The sequence below is a fragment of the Scyliorhinus torazame genome, chromosome 16 (assembly GCF_047496885.1).
Source record: "Scyliorhinus torazame isolate Kashiwa2021f chromosome 16, sScyTor2.1, whole genome shotgun sequence".
Lineage (NCBI taxonomy): Eukaryota > Metazoa > Chordata > Chondrichthyes > Carcharhiniformes > Scyliorhinidae > Scyliorhinus > Scyliorhinus torazame.
In genome coordinates this window covers 105,220,233-105,245,325 of record NC_092722.1, presented here as the reverse complement: position 1 = coordinate 105,245,325, position 25,093 = coordinate 105,220,233, and the positions used below count along the sequence as shown (strand labels likewise).

Here is a 25,093-nt window from a genome sequence, read left to right as displayed (position 1 = left end):
TATACAGATGTTGTTTGATTGGAACAGCATTTCCCACATCTACATCATGTATACCCATTTTAGTACCATTAGCACTGTGGCTTCACAGCGCCAGGATCCCAGGTTCGATTCCCTGCTGGGTCGCTGCCTGTGCGGAGTCTGCACGTTCTCCCCGTGTCTGCGTGGGTTTCCTCCGTGTGCTCCGGTTTCCTCCCACAGTCCAAAGACGTGCAGGTTAGGTGGATTGGCCATGATAAAATTGCCCTTAGTAACTAAAGGAGGGGTTATTGGGTTACGGGGTTAGGGTGGAAGAGAGGACTTAAGTGGGTCGGTGCAGACTCGATGGGCCGAATGGCCTCCTTCTGTACTGTATGTTCTATGTTCTATGTTCTATCTCCACAAACTGGCCCATGTGATATCAATAACTCTTTCAGGTCAGTTCATTTTTCCTCTGGAAGATAACTCAACAATCTATCCCAATTTTGAAGAACATCCTCATTTTCCAATTTAATTTGAGGTATGTCAAATTCACAGTCATTTGGACTTGGTTCGTCACTTTGAGTTAGAATCATTAAAACCTCCTCCTTTTTCTCTCCTTCCCTTTCAAAGTACCTTTTAAGCATATTCACATGACACACTCGGGTGAGTCTTCTTTCTATTTGGTGATTTTACCACATAATTCACCTCACTTAATTTCCTTTCAATCTGATAAGGTCCACAAAACCTAGCTTTTAAAGGCTCACCTACCACTGGTAACAACACTAAAACTTTATCTCCACTGGCAAACTACAAACTTTGGATTTCTTGTCCGCGATCCGTTTCATCACATTTTGTGCAACTTTCAAATGTTGTCTCGCCAATTCACCTGCTCTATTTAATCGTTCCCTAAAATTTGACATGTAATCCAATAATGTAATTTCCGATTTCTCACCCACCAATTTTTCCTTAATCAATTTAAGTAGTCGTCTTACCTCATGACCAAAGATTAGTTCAAAAGGACTAAATTTGGTTGACTCATTCGGTGCATCCCTAATTGCAAACAGTACGAATGGAATTCCTTTATCCCAATCCTCTGGATAATCTTGACAATAAACCCTCAACATTGTCTTCAATGTCTGAGGCCACCTTTCTGATGCTCCTTGCGATTCTGGATGGTACGCAGTTGATTAAAATTGTTTTATTCCTAAGCTATCCATAACTTCTTTGAATAACTTTGAGGTAAAATTTGATCCTTGATCCGATTATATTTCTCTGGGTAGTAAAGAATTTAAGTAACCCCTCCACAATCTTTTTAGCTGTAATATTACGTATGGAATGGCCTCTGGAAACCTAGTAGACACATCCATTATCGTCAAAAGATATTGATTCCCACTTTTTGATTTTGGAAGCGGTCCTGTGAAATCAATTAGGACCCTTGTAAAGGGTTCCTCAAATGCTGGAATGGTTATTAAGGGCGCTGGTATTATCACTGCTTGAGGTTTCCCTATCACTTGACATGTGTGACATGATGACAAAATTTAATTACATCTTTATGTAGTCCAGGCCAAGAAAAATGTTTCTGGATTTTAGCTTGAGTTTTCATGATCCCCAAATGACCTCCCACTGGTACCTCGTGTGCAACTCGCAATACCTCATTTCTATACCCTACCAGCAATACTACTTGATGAACGTCTGCCCACTTTACCTGCATATGTACAGGTCTCCACTTGCTCATCAAGACATCACTTTTACGGTAATAACACTCTGGTATACACTCAGATTCCTCTTCCATATATGCTTTCTGATACATCCGTTTTATCTTTATATCTTTCTGTTGTAACTCCAATTTTCATGAACTAAAAATATCCACCTCATCCTCCCCCTGTTCTTGTTCTTTTTCAACTATCTGATCAAAAATCATTTCTGACAATTGCACTTCAACGTCATCTTCACTCTTTGATTTCTCCTCTTGTCTTAACCTGTGACTTTGCGACCTTGTTACTACACAATCCGGAAAAATCCCAGGATATTCGTCCTTCAACACTTCAGTTGTCTGATTTTCCACTGGCTTATCAACCACAGTAGGCATCACTCCCACTTGCGATCCAGCTATATCATTACCCAAGATAAACTGTATTCCTGGACAAGATAGTTTATCTATTACTCCTACTACCACTTCACCACTCTTCACTGAACTTTCCAACCTTACCTTATACCTAGTCAGGCAATGTTTTTACCTAATCTAACAGTCTGCTTTTAGTCTCTGTCCGTAAGGTACTGCGTGTGACCGTCTCCATCCCCAAAAACTTCAGATCCTCTCAAAAAGCCATTGTCCACAATACACTCCCCACTTAAACTAAAATACCACACCTGAAAAGCAACCACAATATGCTCATCCATCACTATTTTTAAGTTCACTAAGCCAATCCAATAGATAGACTTTTATCCCCCTCGAGCCCCCAATTTTCATGGGTCGGGGTTTAGAGAATCCCAAAGTGTATCATGGAGTTCACCTGACCCATAACTTTTAATAGATTGTGGTATGGGGAGCACACGGCTCACTCTGCAGGAATTGTACAGCAGAAATGGAAAAGTATTTTTAAAAACAAAACAATGTTTATTCTATGAACTCAAGTTAACCTTTTTAAAACAAACAGTGAATATCTTAGCAACCATTAATTCAAATACACCCCCCAAAGAATACAACACTAAGTAGTCTGCATGCTGTCCTTTTAATACCCAGAAGACTTAACAAACCTCTAAACAGAAGCACATCAGGGTTTACATTCATTACTGAAAACATTTATAATTCTGAATTCACCAAATGATTAAGAGATAGTCCTTCATGGCAGAGAGATCAACATTACAGCTGCTTTTTCTGACTTCAGTTGCAACACACTGGAAAACCAAGACACACCCAAGTTTTCTCTCAAAGTGAAACTAAAAAGCAGAACCAGAGCTCAGCTCCACCCACACTCTGACATCACTGCAGTAACATGAGCAGTCAAACATTTCTTAAAGCGACATTCTCATGACAATATTTAGCACCCTGCCCTGATCCCCTTGCAGCCACGTCTCTGTGATGCCCACAACATCGTACCGGCCAATTTCAATGCGCACAACAAGCTAATTTACCTTGTTCCGTATACTGCGCGCATTTAGGTACAACACCCTCAATCCTGCATTGTCCACCTCCCTTTTCACACTCTCCTCAGTCACTGTACCCTGTACTGTGGCCCTTTTTGATTTTTGACTATGGCTTCTCTGCGTTACACTTTCCCCTTTACTCCTTTTTGTTTCTGGCCCCGTTTTACTTCCCTCCGACTTCCTACATTGGGTCCCCTCCCCCTGCCACATTAATTTAAACCCTCCCCAACAGCTCCAGCAAACCCCCCCCCCCCCCAGGACATCGGTTCCAGTCCTGCCCAGTTGTAGACCGTCCGGTTTGTACTGACCTAACAATCATGCAGCATCTCAGATAAAGCAGTCTTATACTCACAGAACTCGGCAATTTGTCTTAGCCAGGCCACACACCCATTGACCGACTCAACCGGGGATCTTTCTGCCACGTTGATACGATACCGTTGAACGATAACAGATGACGTCGGGTTGAAATGCAGACCCACAAGTGTCACGGGCTGGTTGAAGGTGTGGGCATTGGGCGCCACTGGGTATATAAGATTCCGAATTACCCCGTATGTATGGACGCCACATGTGGTCAGCAAAATCACCGTCTGATAATCGTTCTCCGTGGTTATTCTCACAAAAGAAATAGCGCATCTCCTCCACATATTGATTCCAGTCCTCAACTCTGGCATCAAACACATCCAACCACCTGAACTGAGGCATGGCGAAAGAAACAGGTTCCAACCTGGATCCACCGAGAGCTGCGGCGTTGACAGGAAACCAGTTTACTCCTCGTCGCCAGTTTTATGATGTCACGGAGAGTCCATGGCAAGTTGTATCAAAGAAACATAGGTTTATTTACAAGGTTATAATACACAGCTGCCATTGGTTCCCAACTGGGTCTTGACAATCGGTGCCGAACAGGCCGACCTTATATCCAACATAGATTGAGTTTCCCCCGGCCCCTTAACCAGGGAGCTCATACTCTGCAAGGGACACGGGGAAGACAATCATTCCCCAAAATCCTGTGTGGCGAGTTATGACAGGCTCAAATGCTGTTATCTGTCTATAATTTTCTAGCATGTGGCATACTTCCAAGGTCACAGATAATACCGAGAACCATATTTTCATTACCCCAAATTGGAGAGAATTGATCCAATATTATTTCCGAACAATGTACCTTTTAACCATCCCAAAGACCTCCACTGCGAACATCCATCATTATCCTTTGGCCAAGCCCTAATTGGCACAGTTTTACCAGAATCTATTATGTCTGTGTATAATTGTAAACTTGATCCATCACTGCATTTTTTTTAAACTGCTAATTTATGCTCTCCCACCGAATGTATTCCATTTATCTATATTAGCAGAGATATCACAAGCTCTCTCCACTGTCTGTAGGCTTTCTTCATGATAGATTAGAAATAATTACAAAGCCACAATCCAAAGAGGAGCAAAGTATATCTGGGAATTAAGATATCTATAATTTAACTTTCTGTAGCTTCTGATGGTTGACATTTGAGCAAGTGTTCCACTAAAATTAGAAGTATACATGTATAAAATGTAATAAATGTCCCCTGAATTGCACATTATTGATATTAATTCGGTAACATGTCCGTGTATATTGTGTCTATTAGGGAGATTACAACATTTTTGGTTATTGGCACATGTACTCATTAATCTGTACAATGTGACCTTGGGCTCAGAGAGAACATTTACAAAGATTTGATTCCTTTAAAAATGATGGAATGGCTACAACATACACAGAGCACCATTTCCATTTGCTATTTTTTAAAGGTGAGTGCCTAAATCCTCAGTTCTCTGGCTCAGTAGAGATGGAACGTACAAGATTTGTGTTGGGACCCTGTGGAGGTTCTGACACTCTAACATCTGTGGCAACTGTTCAGGAAGTTTCGACTTCCGATGATGATTCCCATCCCTCGGAAGATCTGAGTCAAGGTACATTTTCCCTCAGTTTGAGGTGTATCACTGGTAATGCTGCCAATTTTGGGTACTCACAGATGACATGCAAGGGATAGCTCCCTATACAGCATTACAGCAAATGACCCTATTATGTATTTTCTTTTATTCCCTTTTCTTCCCATGTACTTAATGATCTGTTGAGCTGCTCGCAGAAAAATACTTTTCACTGTACCTCGGTACACGTGACAATAAACAAATCCAAAGGCATCATGTCATGGGGCTAGTAATCAAATGGCTTGATACTCTGTGGACATGGGTTCAAATCCCACCAATGGGGATTTGTAAAATTCTGTAACAGGGGAACGGCAAGGTGGTGCAGTGGTTAGCACTGCTGCCTCATGGTGCCAAGGACATAGGTTCAATCCCGGCCCCGGGTCACTGTCCGTGTGGAGTTTTCACTTTCTCCCTGTGTCTGCATGGGTCTCGCCCACACAACCTAAAGGTGTGCAAAATAGGTGAATTGGCCACGCTAAATTACCTCTTAATTGGATTTTTAAAAAAAAATTCTGGAATAGGAAGATTGTTTCATTGATTGTCATAAAAACCCATCTGACTCAGTGATGTCCTTTAGGGAAGGAAATCTGCCATCATTACCTACTCTGGTCTCTATGTGACTCCAGACCAATAGCACACTATTAACTTCCCTCTGAAATAGCCTAGCAAGCCACTCAGGGTAATTAGGGATGGGCAACAAATGGTGCCCACATTCCATGAAAACATAAAAGTATTCTATGAATGCCCAAACTCGATGCAAAATGTTAAAGGCAGAAATATCCAAACAATTCCTCACCATTTCCAATTCCCTTCCCACACCTAGTGTCATGCTAAGGCAACCTATTGTCTGCTTTCATAGCTAGTAATACCTGGGACAGGTCGCTAGTCTGTTGCCAGGGGCCTATAGCTTGAGAGGCACCACTTCATGTATAGCATGGCTGACCAGGAGTCTCTCCCGCTCTTACCACCAGCAATTGGAGTGTTTGAAAGGATTTTGCAGGCTGACACTCAACCTTTCTGGCTGTGTTATGAATCCATCATCTTTGGCCATCAAGGCCTGGGGTGGGACTCGAAACTGGAGCTTCCGCCTCTACCCACTGACCTCCATTCACACAGTAGCAGCACAAAACGCTCATGTACTTGGGCAGGGAGGCGACAGCAGTGCCAACATTCCAGTTTGGGAATTTTTAAAAATGTGACTAGGAACCAGTTGATATAGTGAGAGTGGCTTGACACTACAGTGGGTGGATTTGGATTGTGCAGGGTGATTTCTGATTTTTGTACCATTCACCTCCTCCAACATCAGCACACACCCGCTTTGTTGAAACTAGTTTGAACAGCAATACAATAAGCCACCTGAAGCAGTGTCACTAAGAATTGCATAGTTAGGGGGCAGAAAATCCATAGGGTTATAGGGTAAGGACATCCATAGGGTACTGGAGCAGAACAATCCATACAGCTACAAAACAGTAAAAATAGACCATAGAATTATAGGACAGACAAATCAATAAAGCAGAGCAGTAAAATCCATGCAGTTATAGGGTAGAAAATCCATACGCAATAGAGCAGAAACATCCATGCAGCGATAAAGCAACAGGACCATTAAAGACAGTCAGCTCTGTACAGATATAGAGCAGCAAAGTCCATAGGACTATAGACAGAGAAATTCACATCATGTCACAGGGAAACCAATATGGTTTTGGCAGAAAGTTTTATATAACTATTGTGCAGAAAAATCTATGTTGTGATAGAGCAAAAAAACACAGAATCAAAGACAGAGAAATCCATAGTTAAAGGGAAGAAAAGCCATGTAGATCTAGGAACTAAGGACTAGATTTTTATCCTCACGTCAGGTAGCAGGAGCTGGAAGATTTCCTGGCTCGGCACGTCCACTGCAAGAGAAAATATCTGAAATGGCAGGATTTTCCTTCCTTGTCTGGGTGCTAAACCCCCCCCCCCCCCCCACCCCCCCCGGAAGCAGTTCAGAGGTAGCCACAGAGGTGGGCCAGTGCCTAGGTGGGCTGATTAAAAGGCCTAATTCGGTACTCTGGGTTGCTTTATTCAATATTAGGGTCCCACGCTCTCACCTCTCGCACCCCTTCAACCTCCATGCACTCCCCATGTCAACATAGACCCGTCTACCAACTCCCTATGACTCCACATGCCCTGCATGCCAACCCATGCCCCTCCATCCAACTGCAATGCCCCTCATACCCTCCATGCCAATATATGGAACCTCCATTCCCATTCACCCAGTATACAATCTGTACAGAACTAATGAAGCTTATAGCAACTGTAACTTGTGGAAAAGCTCTAAAAATTAGCCATCTATTTATTCATAACTTTCTTTTTAAAAAATGCTTTAACTACAGTCATAGAGGTCGACAGGACACAAAAGGCCCTTTGGCCCATCACATCTGCGCCGGTCAAAAACAACCACCTAACTATTCTATCCCCATTTCCCAGCACTTGGCCCATATCTTTGTATGCCTTGGCAAAACAAGTTCATATCTAAATACTTATTAAATGTTATGAGGGTCTCTGGATCCACCACCCTTTCAGGCAGCAGGTTCCAGACTCCCACTACCCTCTGGGTGTAAAACCTTTTCCTCACATCCCGTCTAAACATCCCGTCCCTTACCGTAAATCTGTGCTCCCTGGTCATTGATCCTCCGATCAAGGGGAAAAGATGGTTCCTGCCTACTCTATCTATGCCCCTCATAATTTAACAGATCTCAATTATGTCCCCACCCCCTCAGTCTCTCATAAAAGCATCGATCAACCAAACTTTTAAAGTATTAATAGCACTTGACACCTTTTTATCTTGTTTAAACAAACAGTAAGCAATTGAGGAAAGAGATCTAAGACAGCAGAGGAGCAAGATGAGGCCATTCAGCCCATCGGATCTGTTTGTCATCCGATTAGTCCATGGCTGTTCATTTACCTCAATGCCACTTGCTTGCACTCTCACCATATTCCAGGCGCAGTGGATAGTATTCTTGCCTCTTAGCCAGAAGCTCCAGGTGCGGGATTCTCTGAGACTTCCCATCGGAATCGCGATCGGCGCAGGGGCAGAGAATGGGTATCAAACCCGAGATCAGGTCCCCAGAAAATCGGCGCCAATTGCGCGTGCATGGTCGACGTGGCGCCGGTCGGGGGTCATTGAAAGAGGCCCCCACGGCGATTCACTGAATGCAGCTGGCCGAGTTCCCGACGGCGTGGTTCTCTCATGGTCCCACTCGGCGTGGTGGCTGCAGACTCAGTCCGTGGCCGCCCTGGAGGAGGGGTCCTCCAGGATGGCCAGGCTACCAATCGGGGGCCACCGATCTGCGGGCGCGCAGGATCTGGGGGTGTCCTATCTTCTTGGTGCCGGTCCACGATGTGGGTCGGCCATGTCACACGGGGCAGCCGACCAGAAGTGCAGGGCCCCCTATCGGCAGCCGGAGCTGCGAGGAGCACTCCGGGGCCCTGCTAGCCCCCTGCAAATCGGAGAATCACCCTGGTATGACCAGAGTGATTCGCGCGCGTTTTTCTGCGGGCATGGGGACATAGCCCCATTATTGGAGAATACCGCCCTAGGTTTGAGTCCTACTCCAGAACTTGATGGCCAAGGAAGGTACGTTTATAATGCATTGTGTATCAGGTTGAGTATCAATCTGCAAAATCGTTCCATCATGCCAATAGCAAGCAGTAAGGATGTGAAAGACTCCTGGTCAGCCATGCTTGGTGTGGAGTGGAGCCCCTCAAGCTACAAGCTCTGGTGATGTTTACTAACTTCCTGAGTGGGATCTTACCAAACACCTCTGTTAATCCAAATAACCACATCCATTCGTTCCCCCTTCATCACTGCTACGAGTAACATCCTCAAAGAATTCCGACAGGGTTTCCAAACATGATTTCCCTTTCATAAATCCATGTTGACTCTGCCCAATCATATCATTATTTTCCAAATGCCCAGTTATTTGCATTCTTTATGATCGATTCCAACATTTTCCCTGCGACTGATGTCAAACTAGCAGATTTGTACTTCCCGTTTTCCCTCACCCTTCTTAAATATTGGGGTTGCATTTGCTACTTTCCAATCTGCAGAAACATTAACAGAATCTATAGAAGTTTGAAAGCTAACCATCAAAGCATCCATCATCTCTCTAGCCACCTCCTTCAGCACTCTGGAATGTAACTCATCAGATCCAGGGGATTTATCAACCTTCATTCCAACTAACTTTTCAAGTACTACCACCTTCTTAATTTCACAACCCTTGGTTCTCTAAGCATTTCCGGGAGGTTTTCTGTATAGGTTTAAGGTGCGAGGGACAAGGTTTAGAGGAGATGTATGAGGCAAGTGTTTTACACAGAGAGTAGTGGGTGCCTGGAGCTTGCTGTCGGAGGAGGTGGTGGAAGCAGGGACGATAGTGACGTTTAAGGGGCATCTTGACAAATACATGAGTAGGATGGGAATAGAGGGATACGGACCTCGGAAGTATAGAAGATTTTAGTTTAGACGGGCAGCATGGTCGGCGCAGGCTTGGAGCGCCGAAGGGCCTGTTCCTGTGCTGTACTTTTCTTTGTTCTCTTTGTTATTTGTATCTTCCGCCATGAAGATAGACACAAAGTAATTGTTTAGTTCCTCCGCCTTTTCGCTATTCTCCAGTATAAATCCATCTGTCTCTGCCTGTAAGGAACACACTTTTGTCATTGATAATTGTTTCCTTTGCAACTGCCGAAAGCTTTTAAAGTCCACCTTTATTTTCAAGCCATCTTGCAATCATATCCTCTTTTCCCTTTTTTTATCAGGTTCTTGGTTCTCCGTTTCTGGATTCTAAATTGGTCCCAACCCTTGGCTCACCATGTTTTCTGGCATCCTTCTAAGCCACTTCCCTTGATCTACTGCAACGGTTAACTCCATTTGTTAGCCAAGGCTGATTCAAATTTCCTGTTGTGTTTTTGTGTCTGAGAGGACTGTATATTTGTTGTAGGCCATGTACTACCTCTTTAAATACTAGCCATTGTCTGTCCACCATTAATATTTAGTGTATTTTCCCAAACCACCATATCGATCTTGCCCCTCATACCTTCATAGTTTCCTTTGTTCAGATTTAAGACATTAGTTTCAGAATGAACTATATCACTTTCAGGATCAATGTAAAATAATATCATATTATGGTTACTATTTTCTAAAGGCTCCAGGTTATTAATTAGCCATTTCTGATTACATAATGTTAAATTGGAAATAGCCCGATCCCTAGTTAGTTCTTCAATGTATTGCTCCAGAAGCTCTTCATGTACATCCTCCAGAAAGTCATCCTCCACAACATTAATGCCAAATAGGTTGATCAGGTCTATATATAAATTAAAGTCACCCTCCACCTCTAATTTCCTGATTTGTACTGTGCCCAACATTACCACTGTGGTTTGGTGACCTATAAACAATTCCCACCAATCCTTGCTGCCCCTTGCAGATTTGTAGCTCAACCCATACTAATTGTACGGCCATTGGGATCCTCTGTTCCCACCAACAGCGCACCCCTGCACCCGGGTTTCCTGGCAGCATGGGGTAGCTTCAATGGGAAATCCCATTGACAAGCAATGGGAGTAGAGAGCCCTGCTGCCAACAAACAGTGTGCTGAGAAACAGACTTGATTAAAGATCTTAAAGTAAGGGAGCACTTAGGAGGCAGTGATGATAATATGGTCGAATTCAATCTCCAATTTGAAAGAAAGAAGGTAGAATCAGATGTAAAGGTGTTACAGTTAAATAAAGGTAACTACAGGGGCATGAGGGAGGAACTGACGAAAATCGACTGGGAGCAGACCCTAGTGGGAAAGACAGTAGAACAGCAATGGCAGGAGTTTCTGGGTGTAATTGAGGACACAGTACAGAGGTTCATCCCAAAGAAAAGAAAGGTTATCAGAGGGGGGATTAGGCAGCCATGGCTGACAAAGGAAGTTAGGGAATGCATCAAAGCAAAAGAGAAAGCCTATAATGTGGCAAAGAGTAGTGGGAAGTCAGAAGATTGGGAAGGCTACAAAAACAAACAGAGGATAACAAAGAGAGAGATAAGGAAAGAGAGGATCAAATTTGAAGGTAGGCTAGCCAGTAACATTAGGAATGATAGTAAAAGTTTCTTTAAATACATTAAAAACAAACGGGAGGCAAAAGTTGACATTGGGCCGCTCCAAAATGACGCTCGTAATTTTGTGATGGGAGACATGGAAATAGCTGAGGAACTGAATAAGTACTTTGCGTCAGTCTTCACAGTAGAAGACATGAGTAATATCCCAACAATTCCGGAGAGTCAGGGGACAGAGTTGAATATGGTAGCCATCACAAAGGAGAAAGTGCTAGAGAAACTAAGAGGTCTAAAAATTGACAAATCTCCATGCCCAGATGGGCTACATCCTAGAGTTCTAAAGGAGATAGCTGAAGAAATAGTGGAGGCGTTGGTGACGATGTTTCAACAGTCACTGGAGTCAGGGAAAGTACCAGAGGATTGGAAAATCGCTGTTGTAACCCCACTGTTCAAGAAGGGAGCAAGGAAAAAGATGGAAAATTATAGGCCAATTAGCCTGACTTCGGTTGTTGGCAAGATTCTAGAATCCATTGTTAAGGATGAGATTTCTAAATTCTTGGAAGTGCAGGGTCGGATTCGGACAAGTCAGCATGGATTTAGTAAGGGGAGGTCGTGCCTGACAAACCTGTTAGAGTTCTTTGAAGAGATAACAAATAGGTTAGACCAAGGAGAGCCAATGGATGTTATCTATCTTGATTTCCAAAAGGCCTTTGATAAGGTGCCTCACGGGAGACTGCTGAGTAAAGTAAGGGCCCATGGTATTCGAGGCAAGGTACTAACATGGATTGACGATTGGCTGTCAGGCAGAAGGCAGAGAGTTGGGATAAAAGGTTCTTTTTCGGAATGGCAACCGGTGACGAATGGTGTCCCGCAGGGTTCAGTGTTGGGACCACAGCTGTTCTCTTTATATATTAATGATCTAGATAACGGGACTGAGGGCATTCTGGCTAAGTTTGCCGATGATACGAAGATAGGTGGAGGGGCAGGTAGTATGGAGGAGGTGGGGAGGCTTCAGAAAGATTTAGACAGTTTAGGAGAGTGGTCCATGAAATGGCTGATGAAATTCAACGTGGGCACGTGCGAGGTCTTGCACTTTGGAAAAAAGAATAGAGGCGTGGACTATTTTCTAAACGGTGACAAAATTCATAATGCTGAAGTGCAAAGGGACTTGGGAGTCCTAGTCCAGGATTCTCTAAAGGTAAACTTGCAGGTTGAGTCCGTAATTAAGAAAGCAAATGCAATGTTGTCATTCATCTCAAGAGGCTTGGAATATAAAAGCAGGGATGTACTTCTGAAGCTTTATAAAGCATTAGTTAGGCCCCATTTAGAATACTGTGAGCAATTTTGGGCCCCACACCTCAGGAAGGACATACTGGCACTGGAGCGGGTCCAGCGGAGATTCACACGGATGATCCCAGGAATGGTAGGCCTAACATACGATGAACGTCTGAGGATCCTGGGATTATATTCATTGGAGTTTAGGAGGTTGAGGGGAGATCTAATAGAAACTTACAAGATAATGAATGGCTTAGATCGGGTGGATGTAGGGAAGTTGTTTCCATTAGCAGGGTAGACTAGGACCCGGGGGCCTAGTTTCTTCAGAGAGAAATTTCTTCAGCCAGGGAGTGGTGGGTATGTGGAATTCATTGCCACAGAGGGCGGTGGAGGCCGGGACGTTGAGTGTCTTTAAGACAGAAGTTGATAAATTCTTGATTTCTCGAGGAATTAAGGGCTATGGAGAGAGAGCGGGTAAATGGAGTTGAAATCAGCCATGATTGAATGGTGGAGTGGACTCGATGGGCCGAATGGCCTTACTGCCACTCCTATGTCTTATGGTCTTATGGTCTAAACACACAGCTGAGGAACCGGAGAATCCAGGCCTATATCCTGATCCTTTGGCCTAAGGTTCTCTCTTTCTAATGTACTGAAGTTGTTCTTTATTAACAGTGCTACCCCACCTCCTTGTTCTTTTTGCTAAGCCTTCCTATATAATGAATATCGGTCCATAGTCTCAGTCATGTTTTAACCACATCTTTGTAATGGCAATTAAATCATTGTCATTTACCCCGATTTGTGCTTTCAAATCATCTATCTTGTTGCGAACGCTGCATGCATTTAGATAGAGCGCCCCTAACTTTGTTTTTTTGACCCTATTCCGCATTCTGATTTTTTTTTCTTTTCATTTACAGGATGTGGGCATTGCTGGCTAGGCCGACATTTATTGCCCATCCCTAGTTGCCCTTCAGAAGGAGGTGGTGAACCTTGAACAGCTGCAGTCCTTGAGATGTAGGTACACCCATTGTTGCCCAATGACAGTGAAGGAATGGTGATATATTTCCAAGTCAGGGTGGTGAGTGACTTGGAGGGGAACCTCCAGGTGGTCGGGTTCCCAGGTATCTGCTGCTCGTGTCCTTCTAGATGGTAGCGGTTGTGGATTTGGAAGGTGCTGTCTGAGCAACCTTGGTGAGTTACTGCAGTACATCGTGTAGATGGTACACATGGCTATCACTGTTTGTCACTGGTGAGGGTTTGAATGTTTGTGGAAGGGGTAGCATTCAAGCGGGTTGCTTTGCCCTGGATGGTGTCGAGCTTCTTGAGTGTTGCTGCACTCATCCAAGCAAGTGGAGAGTATTCCATTACACCCCTGATTTGTGCCTTGTAGAGTGGACAGGCTTTTGGGGGTGGGGGGGGAGGGGGATGGGGGGGGGGGGGGGTAAGGAGGTGAGTTACTCGTCGTAGGATTCCAAGCCTATTTGACATTTGTCTTCGAAAAAGATAGCAATATTTTCCCTTGTGTGTGCTTCAGCAGACAAATGGATGTCTGAGCTCTCAGACACGTCTCATTGTGCATTCTTGCATGGGTTGGCATGGAGTTTATGTTGGGCTATTGGGCAGTGGGGGGTGGGGTGGAGCGGCATAAACTGGCACGGATAAGACATTTTAAATTTATCTTTAAAGGGTTTGCTCATCCGGACAATTGTTAATAGCCCCACTGTGGAGCCTTCAACCACAAGTTGTTTAAAATCTGTTTTGACTTCATGAATATTGCAGTGGACGAGGAGATACTTATTCTCGTAATGAAACCCGTCAGGTTGGGAATGCAGGGTATGAGCTCGCATCTGAGCCAGCTCACACCCTTATCCTGCACTGCTGAAAAATGGGGGCCCTGGGAATCATTTTTAAATATCCACAAATTTTCCTTGAGAATCCAACCCATAGAAACAGGAGTGGACCATTTACCTCTTGATCCTCTCCCCAACACTCTATTTGGCCATGACTTATCTATAACGCATTTAAATTTACCTGTCATTTAACTGAGAACAAGGGGAGCTGAAAGAAGCTGTTGCAGCTTCTGAAGACATACAGCGAGAGTTCCTGCATGGTTCTGACAGGATTCAGGTCTTTTCTTCAAAGCAGTGGCACAAGATCTCTCTTTCTTAAAGAACATCTCTATGTAGCAGGTTTTCTACGTGCGAATGGTATTTAAGTGGATTGAGAGATGAGATGGTATTTCTTCTTTGAGTGGGAATACAGATAGCAGTTAAGGGTGCGTTCACTGTATTGAACAGCATTGTTTAAGGGGTAATTGTAAGCTATTTTCTGGTGTGGTATTTAAGATATGTTAATACTGCGTTAGTAATAAAGTTTGTTTTAATATACCATACCCCCATTTTGAATGAAATCACTCCTGGAGTGAGGTATCCTTTCTGCACAGTCTTACAAAATTAAAATAAAATATTGGACAGCACGTAGGGCGCGGCTGTCAGGGCTGTGCAGCTGCAGTTCCAGCACAATCCCTTATAAAGGAGTAACGTTTCCTTGTTTCGCATTCTGCCTTCGACTGCTCGGTTATAATGGAGAACAAAATGAACCAGCCTATTTTCAACAGTGGAGTCCATGCTTTCCAGGGGCCACACCACACCGTGGAGGTGCCCACCAGCACGCTGACGATGGGAGTCCGTACTCTGCCTGTGAAAGACCACATCCTCTGGACTATTTTCAACTTTGTTTACGGTCATTTTTGTTGCCTTGTGTTCCTGGCTTTGATCTTTTCAGTTAAGTCTGGAGATCGTAAAGTTCTGCGAGATATTTATGGGGCTGAAAATTACAGCTCCACATCAAAAACCTTGAATATAGCTGCAACATTTTCATCTAGCCTCGTGTTTGTCATCATCTTGTTTGCTGCTGGGGTGATCAGCGTTCGCCCTCGTTAAGGACAGCTCCAGTTTAAGATGAAGACCGTGATTCAATTTGATGCATAAGAAATCAATTTGTGATGTTTGAATACTGTAAGAATTAGGCTCCAAACATCCAAATAACATGTGAAACCTTCTGTTCTACAATTTCTTTCTCTTGTATCTCAATTTCTGTAATGAATATGTCATACAGTTTCTGAATAAAATATAAAATGGCAAAAAATATACATTGTTATTACTGTCCAATATTCGAGCCACTTTTGGAGTCTGGTATTGTAATAAGTTGCGCTTTTTGTCCTGATACCCTTAACAGAACTAAAAAAAACTGTCAATCTCAGTTCTGACATTTTCAATCAAACCCCAGCATTGGCTGCCTTTTGAGGGAGAGAATTCCAGATTTCCACTGCTCATTGTGTGAAAAAGTGCTACTTGGTCGCATTTCAAGAGGACCTAGCTCTACACTTAAGATGATGTTTCTCTATCTAGATTTCACTTGCATTAATTTCAGTTCAGCCCAGGGGTCTGGCAGCCTCCATTCTCTGCAGGCACAGGTTTCAAAAGGAAAGTGCAATTGGTTTTACTTCTGCTTAAGTGGGCACAACGACAAAGCATTAAATTATCCATACTTCGAATGAGATTGTAAACTGAGACTACCATCTCCGGTAAAAGATTCGTGGCACTATTGCAAAGAAGAGCAAGGGATGTGCTCTTTGTCTCGTAGCCTTGATGAGACCACACCTGAAGTATTGTGTTCAGTTTTGGCCTCCTTATCCAAGGGAAGGTATACTTTCCATAGTATTGTGACACCCTGGGCTGGTGTGTGGTCAGTCACAGCCCCACTTGACCCACAGTCGCAACACAATTCAAATCAACTATTAATTCAAATCAACTTATTAATTCTTAGAAAATACCTGGGGCAGCATTCGGCATCACGCCGCACCTGTTTTCTGGTGCAGCACGCCCCCCGCCGGCAGTGGGATTCCCAGCCCCATTGTGGACACCTCCAAGCCATCGGGAAATCCGCAGGAGTGCGCTGCCGGTGAAGGATCCCGCCAATGGAGAATCCAGCCCTCGTAGTATTCGGTCCTTGGCTGCCCAATAATTACAGTCACCAGGTTTGTAATTTGAAACACAATTAATTTTTATTAATAACAATAACTATAATTAAATATGCAGCTAATACAACTGGATAACTGTTATCTAATTCCTAACTTCCGCCCTACAAACTCAATACAGGGATAAAGGGGGTATAAAGGATAATAATACAAAAAGTGAAAAGGATAGTAGTCTCTGTTTCAGATGGACGTCTTCTAGTACATCTTTTAGTTAAGGCCCTGGAGGTTCTTGCTTTCCATCTGTAATGGTTTTCACACTGTGGATTCATATGGATATCAAGACTTCTCTGCAGTTTCAGAAACCAGCAGGCAGGAAACCTTTTTGGTGAAAAAGAAAGAGAGAGAGCAGCTCACAGCTTCTTCTCTCGGCATCCAGAAACATACTGAATCCTTCCTGGATCCCCTGGAAACCTTCCACCTGACTGGAGTTAATTACTGTCTGTTGCGGGCAGAATATGTTCATTGGCAAATCCATTGGCCCCACCAGACAACCATTTGAACCAATTTCCACCAATCTCTCAGGTGCCAGAAGGTTTGAGTTCTTTGGTTAACAATCTGAATTTTCATCGCACAGTGTACTATTTTGCAACTTTTGAGTTCCTCGCTTCCTCTGCTTGACTTAAAAGGTTTACATCCATTAAATATCCTTGCATCAAAATGAGAACCACAAAGTAAAATAAATGGGAAATAAGAGAATTAACAGAAAGGGTACTTACAATAGAGCGAGTGCAAAACCATGCACTAAACAAATTCCTGGGATGGAGGGATTGTCCAATGAGGAAAGATTAAGTTGACTGGACCTTTACTCTCTGGAGTTTAGAAGAATGAGAGGTGATTGCCCGAAACAGCTTTCCATCCATTGACTCTGTCTACACCTCCCACTGCCTTGGGAAAGCACGCAGCATAATCAAAGACTTCCCTCACCTAGGTTATTCTTTCTTGCAACCTCTTCCATTCGGCAAAAGATACAAAAGTTTGAGAACATGCACCAATAGTTTCATAAACAGCTTCGTCCCCGCTGTTACCAGATGCCTGAATGACCCTCTTAGGGTCTGAACTGATCTTTCTATGCATCTTCTCTACAGTTGTAGCATTATATACCGGATACTTCACCCTCTGTCTAAGTTTATGTATTTTCATTAGGTATCCTCATGTATTTATCAAATGTTCTGTGTTTTCATGTATGGAACGATCTGTCTGGACTATATACAGAACAATACTTTTCACTGTACCTCGGTACAAGTGACAATAAATCTAAATCATTCAAATATACAAAATTCTTACAGGAATTGGCAGGGTCTTTGCAGGAAGGATGTTTCCCCCGGCTGGTTGGGGGTGTGTGTGGGGGGGGGGGGCGGGTTGAGTCTAGAACCAGGGGTAGATCATTTAGCACTGAGATGAGGAGGAATTTCTTCACTCAGAGGGCGGTGACTCTTTGGAATTCTATATCCCAGAGGGCTGTGGAGACTCACATATTCATTATGTTCAAGGCAGAGATCGACAGATTTCCAGATACTAAAAACACCGATAAATGTAGGGATAGTGCAGGAAAATGGTGTTGAAGTGGAAGATCATCTATGATCTCATCGAGTGGTGGAGAGGGCTGGAAGGGCTGAATGGCCAATTCATATGACCAATATTTATGCCGCATTCAGTACCACTAAAACAGATTAACTGGTTGTAATAGAATGTTATTATTATGCATCTTCTTATTTAATTCCAATTAAGGGGCAATTTAGCATGGCCAGTCCACCTACCCTGCACATCTTTGGGTTGTGGGGTGTTGCCTTTTTACCCTTTATGTGAACCACAAGCCGTTTCTTACAAGACCAAATGACCACACAACCAGTATGTTAGCTCAAAAACACAGTTTATTAATAACACAAGACTTATATCTCGATAAACGTGGCTCCGTACTAAACTACACCTAACAACTAAGATGACCTTTACTTAACTTCGAGTGACTGGCACTGTGTGAGATAAGGCCTTTATCCGGGTCCACTGGTCAGTTGGAAGTTGTTGGGTTCGTCTCAGCTGGGCCCGTCCTTCAGGAATGGTCGCGGGTCCTTGAACTTGGTTGTTCTGCTGCAGTTGGTCACGCACAGGCCAGTCCCAAAAGACACCGATCTCTAGTGCGCAGGGCTTTTTATCCTTCTTCTCTTTCGCGCCCTTTGGGCGGTCCTTACTCCAGGTCCAATGGATTGATAGGGTTTTGATCACCCTTAGCCAATTAGGGGGCGGATACCTCGATGCCTGGGCGGGTCCTAGCTATCATTATCCCAGGCACGTAGGCCTTTCCAAATAAGGGGGGTGACGCCGGTTAGTCTGCTATCGTTATTGCGAATGCTATTGTCTTGGGGAAAATGGTACTTGATTCTTAATGGATGCAAGTTTCAGTCAAGTCTGGTTTCTTTGTACCTGTCTGTGTCCCAAATTAATCACAATTCCCATGGTGCTTTGCAGGTGGCCATTTTACATGACTACATTCTGTCTTTTAGATTCTGAACACGAAGCGTGGTGGATCTCAGTCTTGATCCCGTAGTCTACCTTATCAAGCCGGCCACTGGTCAGTCAGTTCAGGTCCTACTCTACTCTGTCCTAGACTTCATTGTACTATTTTACCTAATACCTTATCACATACATTCATTAAAACAATTCACTACAACTGGCTATTTTATATCTAAATTAAATTCATATAAATTAATTAAACTTAAATGCATACTAAACGGTCGGTTGCTAACTAAATTTTCTATGCTACACTCATGCTGCTATTTTTACATAAAGAGCTTATCTACAACACAAAATCTACAAAACTTAAACAGCATCACCACATTCTTCCTTCGTATCACATTTCATCAGTACAGAGGCACAAAGTGTCCATTTAGCAGTGGTTATCACTGTTTTGTAAGTTGTACATTCTTAGTAGAGCTCTATTGGATTCCAAAGAGGGGGGCTCGAACTGTGTATATAGGGGGCCAGGAGGCTTTGTCCTTCCATTTATGGAGTTTGAATGTGACGACTACACTATAGATTACTGCAATCAGGAGGAGGGTCACTATTATGTTCGAGAGTGGGTTCCATTTTGCAATGCCTTCCCACCAGGTGGGGGTTTCGGTCTCTATCTCTAACAGTTGTTGTGTGGTATCCTGACTGGAGGTGGTCTGTGGGGTGGTGTCGCTCGGGGCTGGCTTAGGTCCTACTCCATTTTGTGTATTGCCAAATTACCTTTAGTTGGTGTCCCGGGGCAACTTTGTCCGATTCTTATTGTGTCCCCTGCAATTTTATTTAAACATCCAATTTCGGGGCACCCTTCATTAGTCAGTTCCCACCAATCTTCTGTTCCTGTCGTGCTAATGTTACATTCTGATGTGGACCCGTTGGGCTTTCTGTAAATTGTCCATTGGTTATTGCACCCAAATATGACGCTTGTGCTCCTACGCACCCATAGGGTGCCACTCTAACATTCCCCTGCATCTGGGGGACGGTACCACAGACCGCCGGGCTGGGGAAAGTCTTGGGTATCTTGTGCTCAGAGTCCGGTAAGGGCGGCAACTTTCCAGACGGCGATCATGGGGGCTGGGTTCATCCTGCGGTGTCTGGTTTCCGTGTAATCCTAGGGAATCAAACATAGTATCATGTCAGTATCGTTGGTTAATATCTGTGTGTGTTAGTCTCTCTCTCTTTGTTCCAATTTCCCTTTATGATTGTCACCATGTGTGACTCACCCATTTTGTTTTGAAAATTTTTTGGGGGAGAGGTACTAACCCAAATGTCTCAATTCAAGTATTCAAGTGTCTCACAGCTTGTGTGGTTGATGCGAGGAGTGGCCGGATGCTTCCTTTGACCATTCTCCATCTTTACTAGCAACCAAGGAGGTTGAGGCTTTGCTTAACCAACCGAATTTCAGAGCGGCAAGTTTTATAGAATTTCGTCCCAGGGGCTCAGAGGTAGCAGCAGTGATCAGCAACCATTGTGTTTTAAGTGTAAATAGCATTTGGAAGTGACCCGAAGTGGTCTGAAAGAATAGTGGAAGAAACAAGGGTTTAGATTTGGAGCGGAAAGGAAGATTCAAGACCTGCCCAAAGGAGCAAAGGGTGTAGTAAATCATTCCAGAGAGCATGATGAGGAACGTGGGGTGCGTGTGGGCCGCTGCGGGAGAAGAATGGGCGGGATCCCCGGGTAGGGCGGGGATTAGTGCCGTTACTCCACTGGGAAGTTCACTCGGGATGGTAGTCAAATCTGGGAGGCTCTCATCAGAGTCAAGTTCGAGGTTGAAACCTGTGATTATGGGCGGAGTCGAGGGGAGAGTGGAGTCCGGAGGGGGGGAAGGTTGGAGAGGGCGTCGGGCTGAGTTTTCAGTGGGCAGAGCGTCATCCTCTTCCATTACCAAGGCTAAGTGGTGGGCGTGGCTATGTTGTGATCTGTAGAGTTTGAGTTGGTTGATGTGGAACCAACAAGTCTTACCGTTGGGTCCGCTATCTTGTACACAGTGGGGCTTACTTTGTCAGAGATGGAATAGGGGTCTGCAAAATTAGGGGCTAGGAAGGAGCTGGGATTGTACAACAAGATCATAACTTGTTGGCCGACTGCATACTCTATGGGGTGAACCTTTTTGTCAAAGCTGGCTTTACTCTGCTTTTTCCTTGCGCCTAGTCAGACAACAGCAGCTAGTTGTGCCGCTTTAATGTTCTCTGTGACCTGTTGCACTACTTTTCCGTGGGTGAGAGCGGTTACTGTGGGATTTGCCAAATCGAGCCCGAATAAATATTCAATGCCTTTCATGGGTCTCCAGTACAGTACGGGTACAGTACGAAGTACTCCACCCTGTAAGGGTACAGTACGAAGTCTTACAACACCAGGTTAAAGTCCAACAGGTTTGTTTCGATGTCACTAGCTTTCGGAGCGCTGCTCCTTCCTCAGGGGAATGAAGAGGTATGTTCCAGAAACACATATATGGACAAATTCAAAGATGCCAAACAATGCTTGGAATGCGACCATTAGCAGGTGATTAAATCTTTACAGATCCAGAGATGGGGTAACCCCAGGTTAAAGAGGTGTGAATTGTATCAAGCCAGGACAGTTGGTAGGATTTCGCAGGCCAGATGGTGGGGGATGAATGTAATGCGACATGAATCCCAGGTCCCGGTTGAGGCCGCACTCATGTGTGCGGAACTTGGCTATAAGTTTCTGCTCGGCGATTCTGCGTTGTCACGCGTCCTGAAGGCCGCCTTGGAGAATGCTTACCCGGAGATCAGAGGCTGAATGCCCTTGACTGCTGAAGTGTTCTCCGACTGGAAGGGAACATTCCTGCCTGGTGATTGTTGCGCGATGTCCGTTCATTCGTTGTCGCAGCGTCTGCATGGTCTCGCCAATGTACCACGCTTCGGGACATCCTTTCCTGCAGCGTATGAGGGTAGACAACGTTGGCCGAGTCGCACGAGTATGTACAGCGTACCTGGTGGGTGGTGTTCTCACGTGTAATAGTGGTATCCATGTCGATGATCTGGCATGTCTTGCAGAGATTGCCATGGCAGGGTTGTGTGGTGTCGTGGTCACTGTTCTGAAGACTGGGTAGTTTGCTGCAAACAATGGTTCGTTTGCGGTTGCGCGGTTGTTTGAAGGCAAGTAGTGGGGGTGTGGGGATGACCTTGGCAAGATGTTCATCGTCATCAATGACGTGTTGAAGGCTGTGAAGAAGATGACGTAGTTTCTCCGCTCCGGGGAAGTACTGGACGACGAAGGGTATTCTGTCGGTTGTGTCCCATGTTTGTCTTCTGAGGAGGTCGGTGCGGTTTTTCGCTGTGGCGTGTTGGAACTGTCGATCGATGAGTCGAGTGCCATATCCCGTTCGTACGAGGGCATCTTTCAACGTCTGTAGATGTCTGTTACGCTCCTCTTCGTCTGAGCAGATACTGTGTATACGGAACGCTTGTCCATAGGGGATGGCTTCTTTAATGTGTTTAGGGTGGAAGCTGGAGAAGTGGAGCATCATGAGGTTATCCGTGGGTTTGCGGTAAAGCGAAGTGCTGAGGTGACCGTCCTTGATGGAGACGAGTGTGTCCAAGAATGCAACTGATTTTGGAGAGTAGTCCTTGGTGAGTCTGATGGTTGGATGGAACTTATTAATGTCATCGTGTAGTCGTTTCAGTGATTCTTCGCCGTGGGTCCAAAGGAAAAAAATGTCATCGATGTATCTGGTGTATAACGTCGGTTGAAGGTCCTGTGCGGTGAGTAGGTCCTGTTCAAACTTGTGTCGGTTGAAGGTCCTGTGCGGTGAGTAGGTCCTGTTCAAACTTGTGTCGGTTGAAGGTCCTGTGCGGTGATTAGGTCCTGTTCAAACTTGTGTCGGTTGAAGGTCCTGTGCGGTGAGTAGGCCCAGCATCTCCACATCATGTCATAAGGGTGTGGGGGTGAAACCTGTGGAACTGGAAACTGTGTTCATGATAATCATGAGAACAAAGGGTAGTACCGTGTCCCAAGTGGAATTGTTCTGCTGTACCGTTTTCCAAATGGTCGTTTTAAAGTGCGGCTCATGCGCTCTACTATGCCGCTGGACTGGGGGTGGTAGGCTATGTGGAATTTCTGTTTGATACCGAAAATGGTCATAACATTTTGCATTACTCTGCCGGTGAAATGGGAACCTTGATCTGACTCAATGCTGCGTGGAAGACCCCAGCGCGTATATATTTGATGGGTCAAAATTGTAGCGGTGGCCTTTGCTGTGTTTGAACGTGTGGGGAATGCTTCGACCCATTTTGTAAATGTATCTATGACGACCAGCACGTACTTGAAACCGTTTCTGCAGGGGGGGGAGGGGACCAATATAATCAATTTGCAAATTTGTCCAGGGGCCTTCTGCAGGTCGGGTGTGTCTTAATTGTCCCTTCTTTGCATAATGTTCTGGGTTGCTCAGGGCGCAAATGAGGCAATTGTTGACATAATGTGTGACATCGCTTTTTAATTCAGGCCACCAGCACAAGGGTCTTAAATGGGCAATGGTTGTGTCTATTCCCTGACGTCTGTGTCCGTCATGGAATTGGTAGGTTAACTGGTTTCTGTCTTGGGTGGGGACAACATAAATTCCGTCCTTTAGCATTATTCCGTCCTGTATTGTGAGTGTGTCCTTCCATTTATCATAGAGGGCTGGGTAGGTGCCGTTCAGTACCTGTTTAAGGGAGTCATCTGGCTTTCTGTATAAAAGACAGACAGAAAGCTCACTCAGTAAGCTTTGTGCAGGTGAAGGTGACACAGCCTGAGTGAGTTGAGACACAGCCAGAGTGGGAATTGGAACTTGGTAATTTGGGCAGTGTGGTAATTCGGCACGGAGTGGGAGGAGGTCCTGTTTCCCTTTTAGTTTTGTTTCCGTCGTTTGGCTTTGTAACTGGTAATCAGCAGGGAGAGATCCTGGGTGCATTCCGGGTCGCAGAGAGAAAACCAGGGAGCACCCTGGGAAGGTACGTGGTATAAAATCTTACCCCCAGATTCCAGCGGCCTTCATTTTCGTGAGCGAGAGAGAGAGAGCCGAGGAGCAGCTTGGGAACAGGTAAGTGATAGATATTCTGCTATTCTGAGTGATCTGTGGGGGACGGGGGATGGGGGGGGGGGGGTAACTGAAAAGTAATGTCACAGGAAAGCTGTGACCTGATTGGCTGATAGGGGATCTGCACTAATTTCAAAAATTAAACATTGTTAAACTAATTAAACATAATTAATTAATTACTTAATCATAATTTAGAGGGGTGTCTAAGGCAGAGATCAGAGGGTACTGTATTTAGCTTTTACATTTATAGTAGAAACCTAGTGCTAGGAAACATATATATAACAGTAACTTTAAAAAAAAATTAAAATTTAATTTACTAATTAATTAACACAATGTCAATTAGAGGGGTGCAGTGCTCTGACTGTGAGATGTGGCAGGTCCGGGAGGCTTCCAGCGTCCCGGATGGCTTCATCTGCAGCATGTGCACTTAACTGGAGCTCCTCACAGACCGCGTAGTTCGGTTGGAGCAGCAGTTGGATGCACTTAGGAGCATGCATGTGGCGGAACGCATCATAGACAGTAGTTTTATAAATGTGGGCACACCCAAGGTGCAGGCAGAGAAATGGATGACCACCAGAAGGGGCAGGCAGTCAGTGCAGGAATCCCCTGTGGTTGTCCCCCTCTCGAACAGGTATAACCCTTTGGATACTGTCGGGGGGAATAGCCTATCAGGGGAAAACAGCATCAGCATCAGCCAGAGCAGTGGCACCACGGCTGGCTCTGATGTTCAGTAGGGAGGGTCAAAGCGCAGAAGAGCAATAGTCATAGGGGGCTCTATAGCAGGGGCACAGATAGGCGCTTCTGTGGACATGAAAGAGACTCCAGGATGGTATGTTCCCTCCCTGGTGCCAGGATCCAGGATGTCTCAGAGAGGGTAGTGGGCATCCTGAAGGTGGAAGGCAAACAGGCAGAGGTCGTGGTACATATTGGTACTAACGACGTAGGCAGGAAGGGGGATGAGGTCCTGCAGCAGGAGTTCAGGGAGCTAGGCAGAAAATTAAAAGACAGGACCTCAAGGGTTGTAATCTCGGGATTACTCCCTGTGCCACGTGCCAGTGAGGCTAGAAATAGGAAGATAGAGCAGCTAAACACGTGGCAAAACAGCTGATGT

At 44.7% G+C, this 25,093-nt stretch overlaps 1 protein-coding gene across 1 annotated transcript; it reads left to right on the top strand.

Annotated features, from left to right (window-relative positions):
- Positions 1-14,985: 14,985 nt before the first annotated feature.
- Positions 14,986-15,345, top strand: LOC140392284 (dispanin subfamily A member 2b-like). The gene has a single exon (XM_072477601.1). It carries the CDS (start codon positions 14,986-14,988, stop codon positions 15,343-15,345), a length of 360 nt encoding a protein of 119 aa, XP_072333702.1.
- The last annotated feature ends 9,748 nt before the right edge of the window (positions 15,346-25,093 follow it).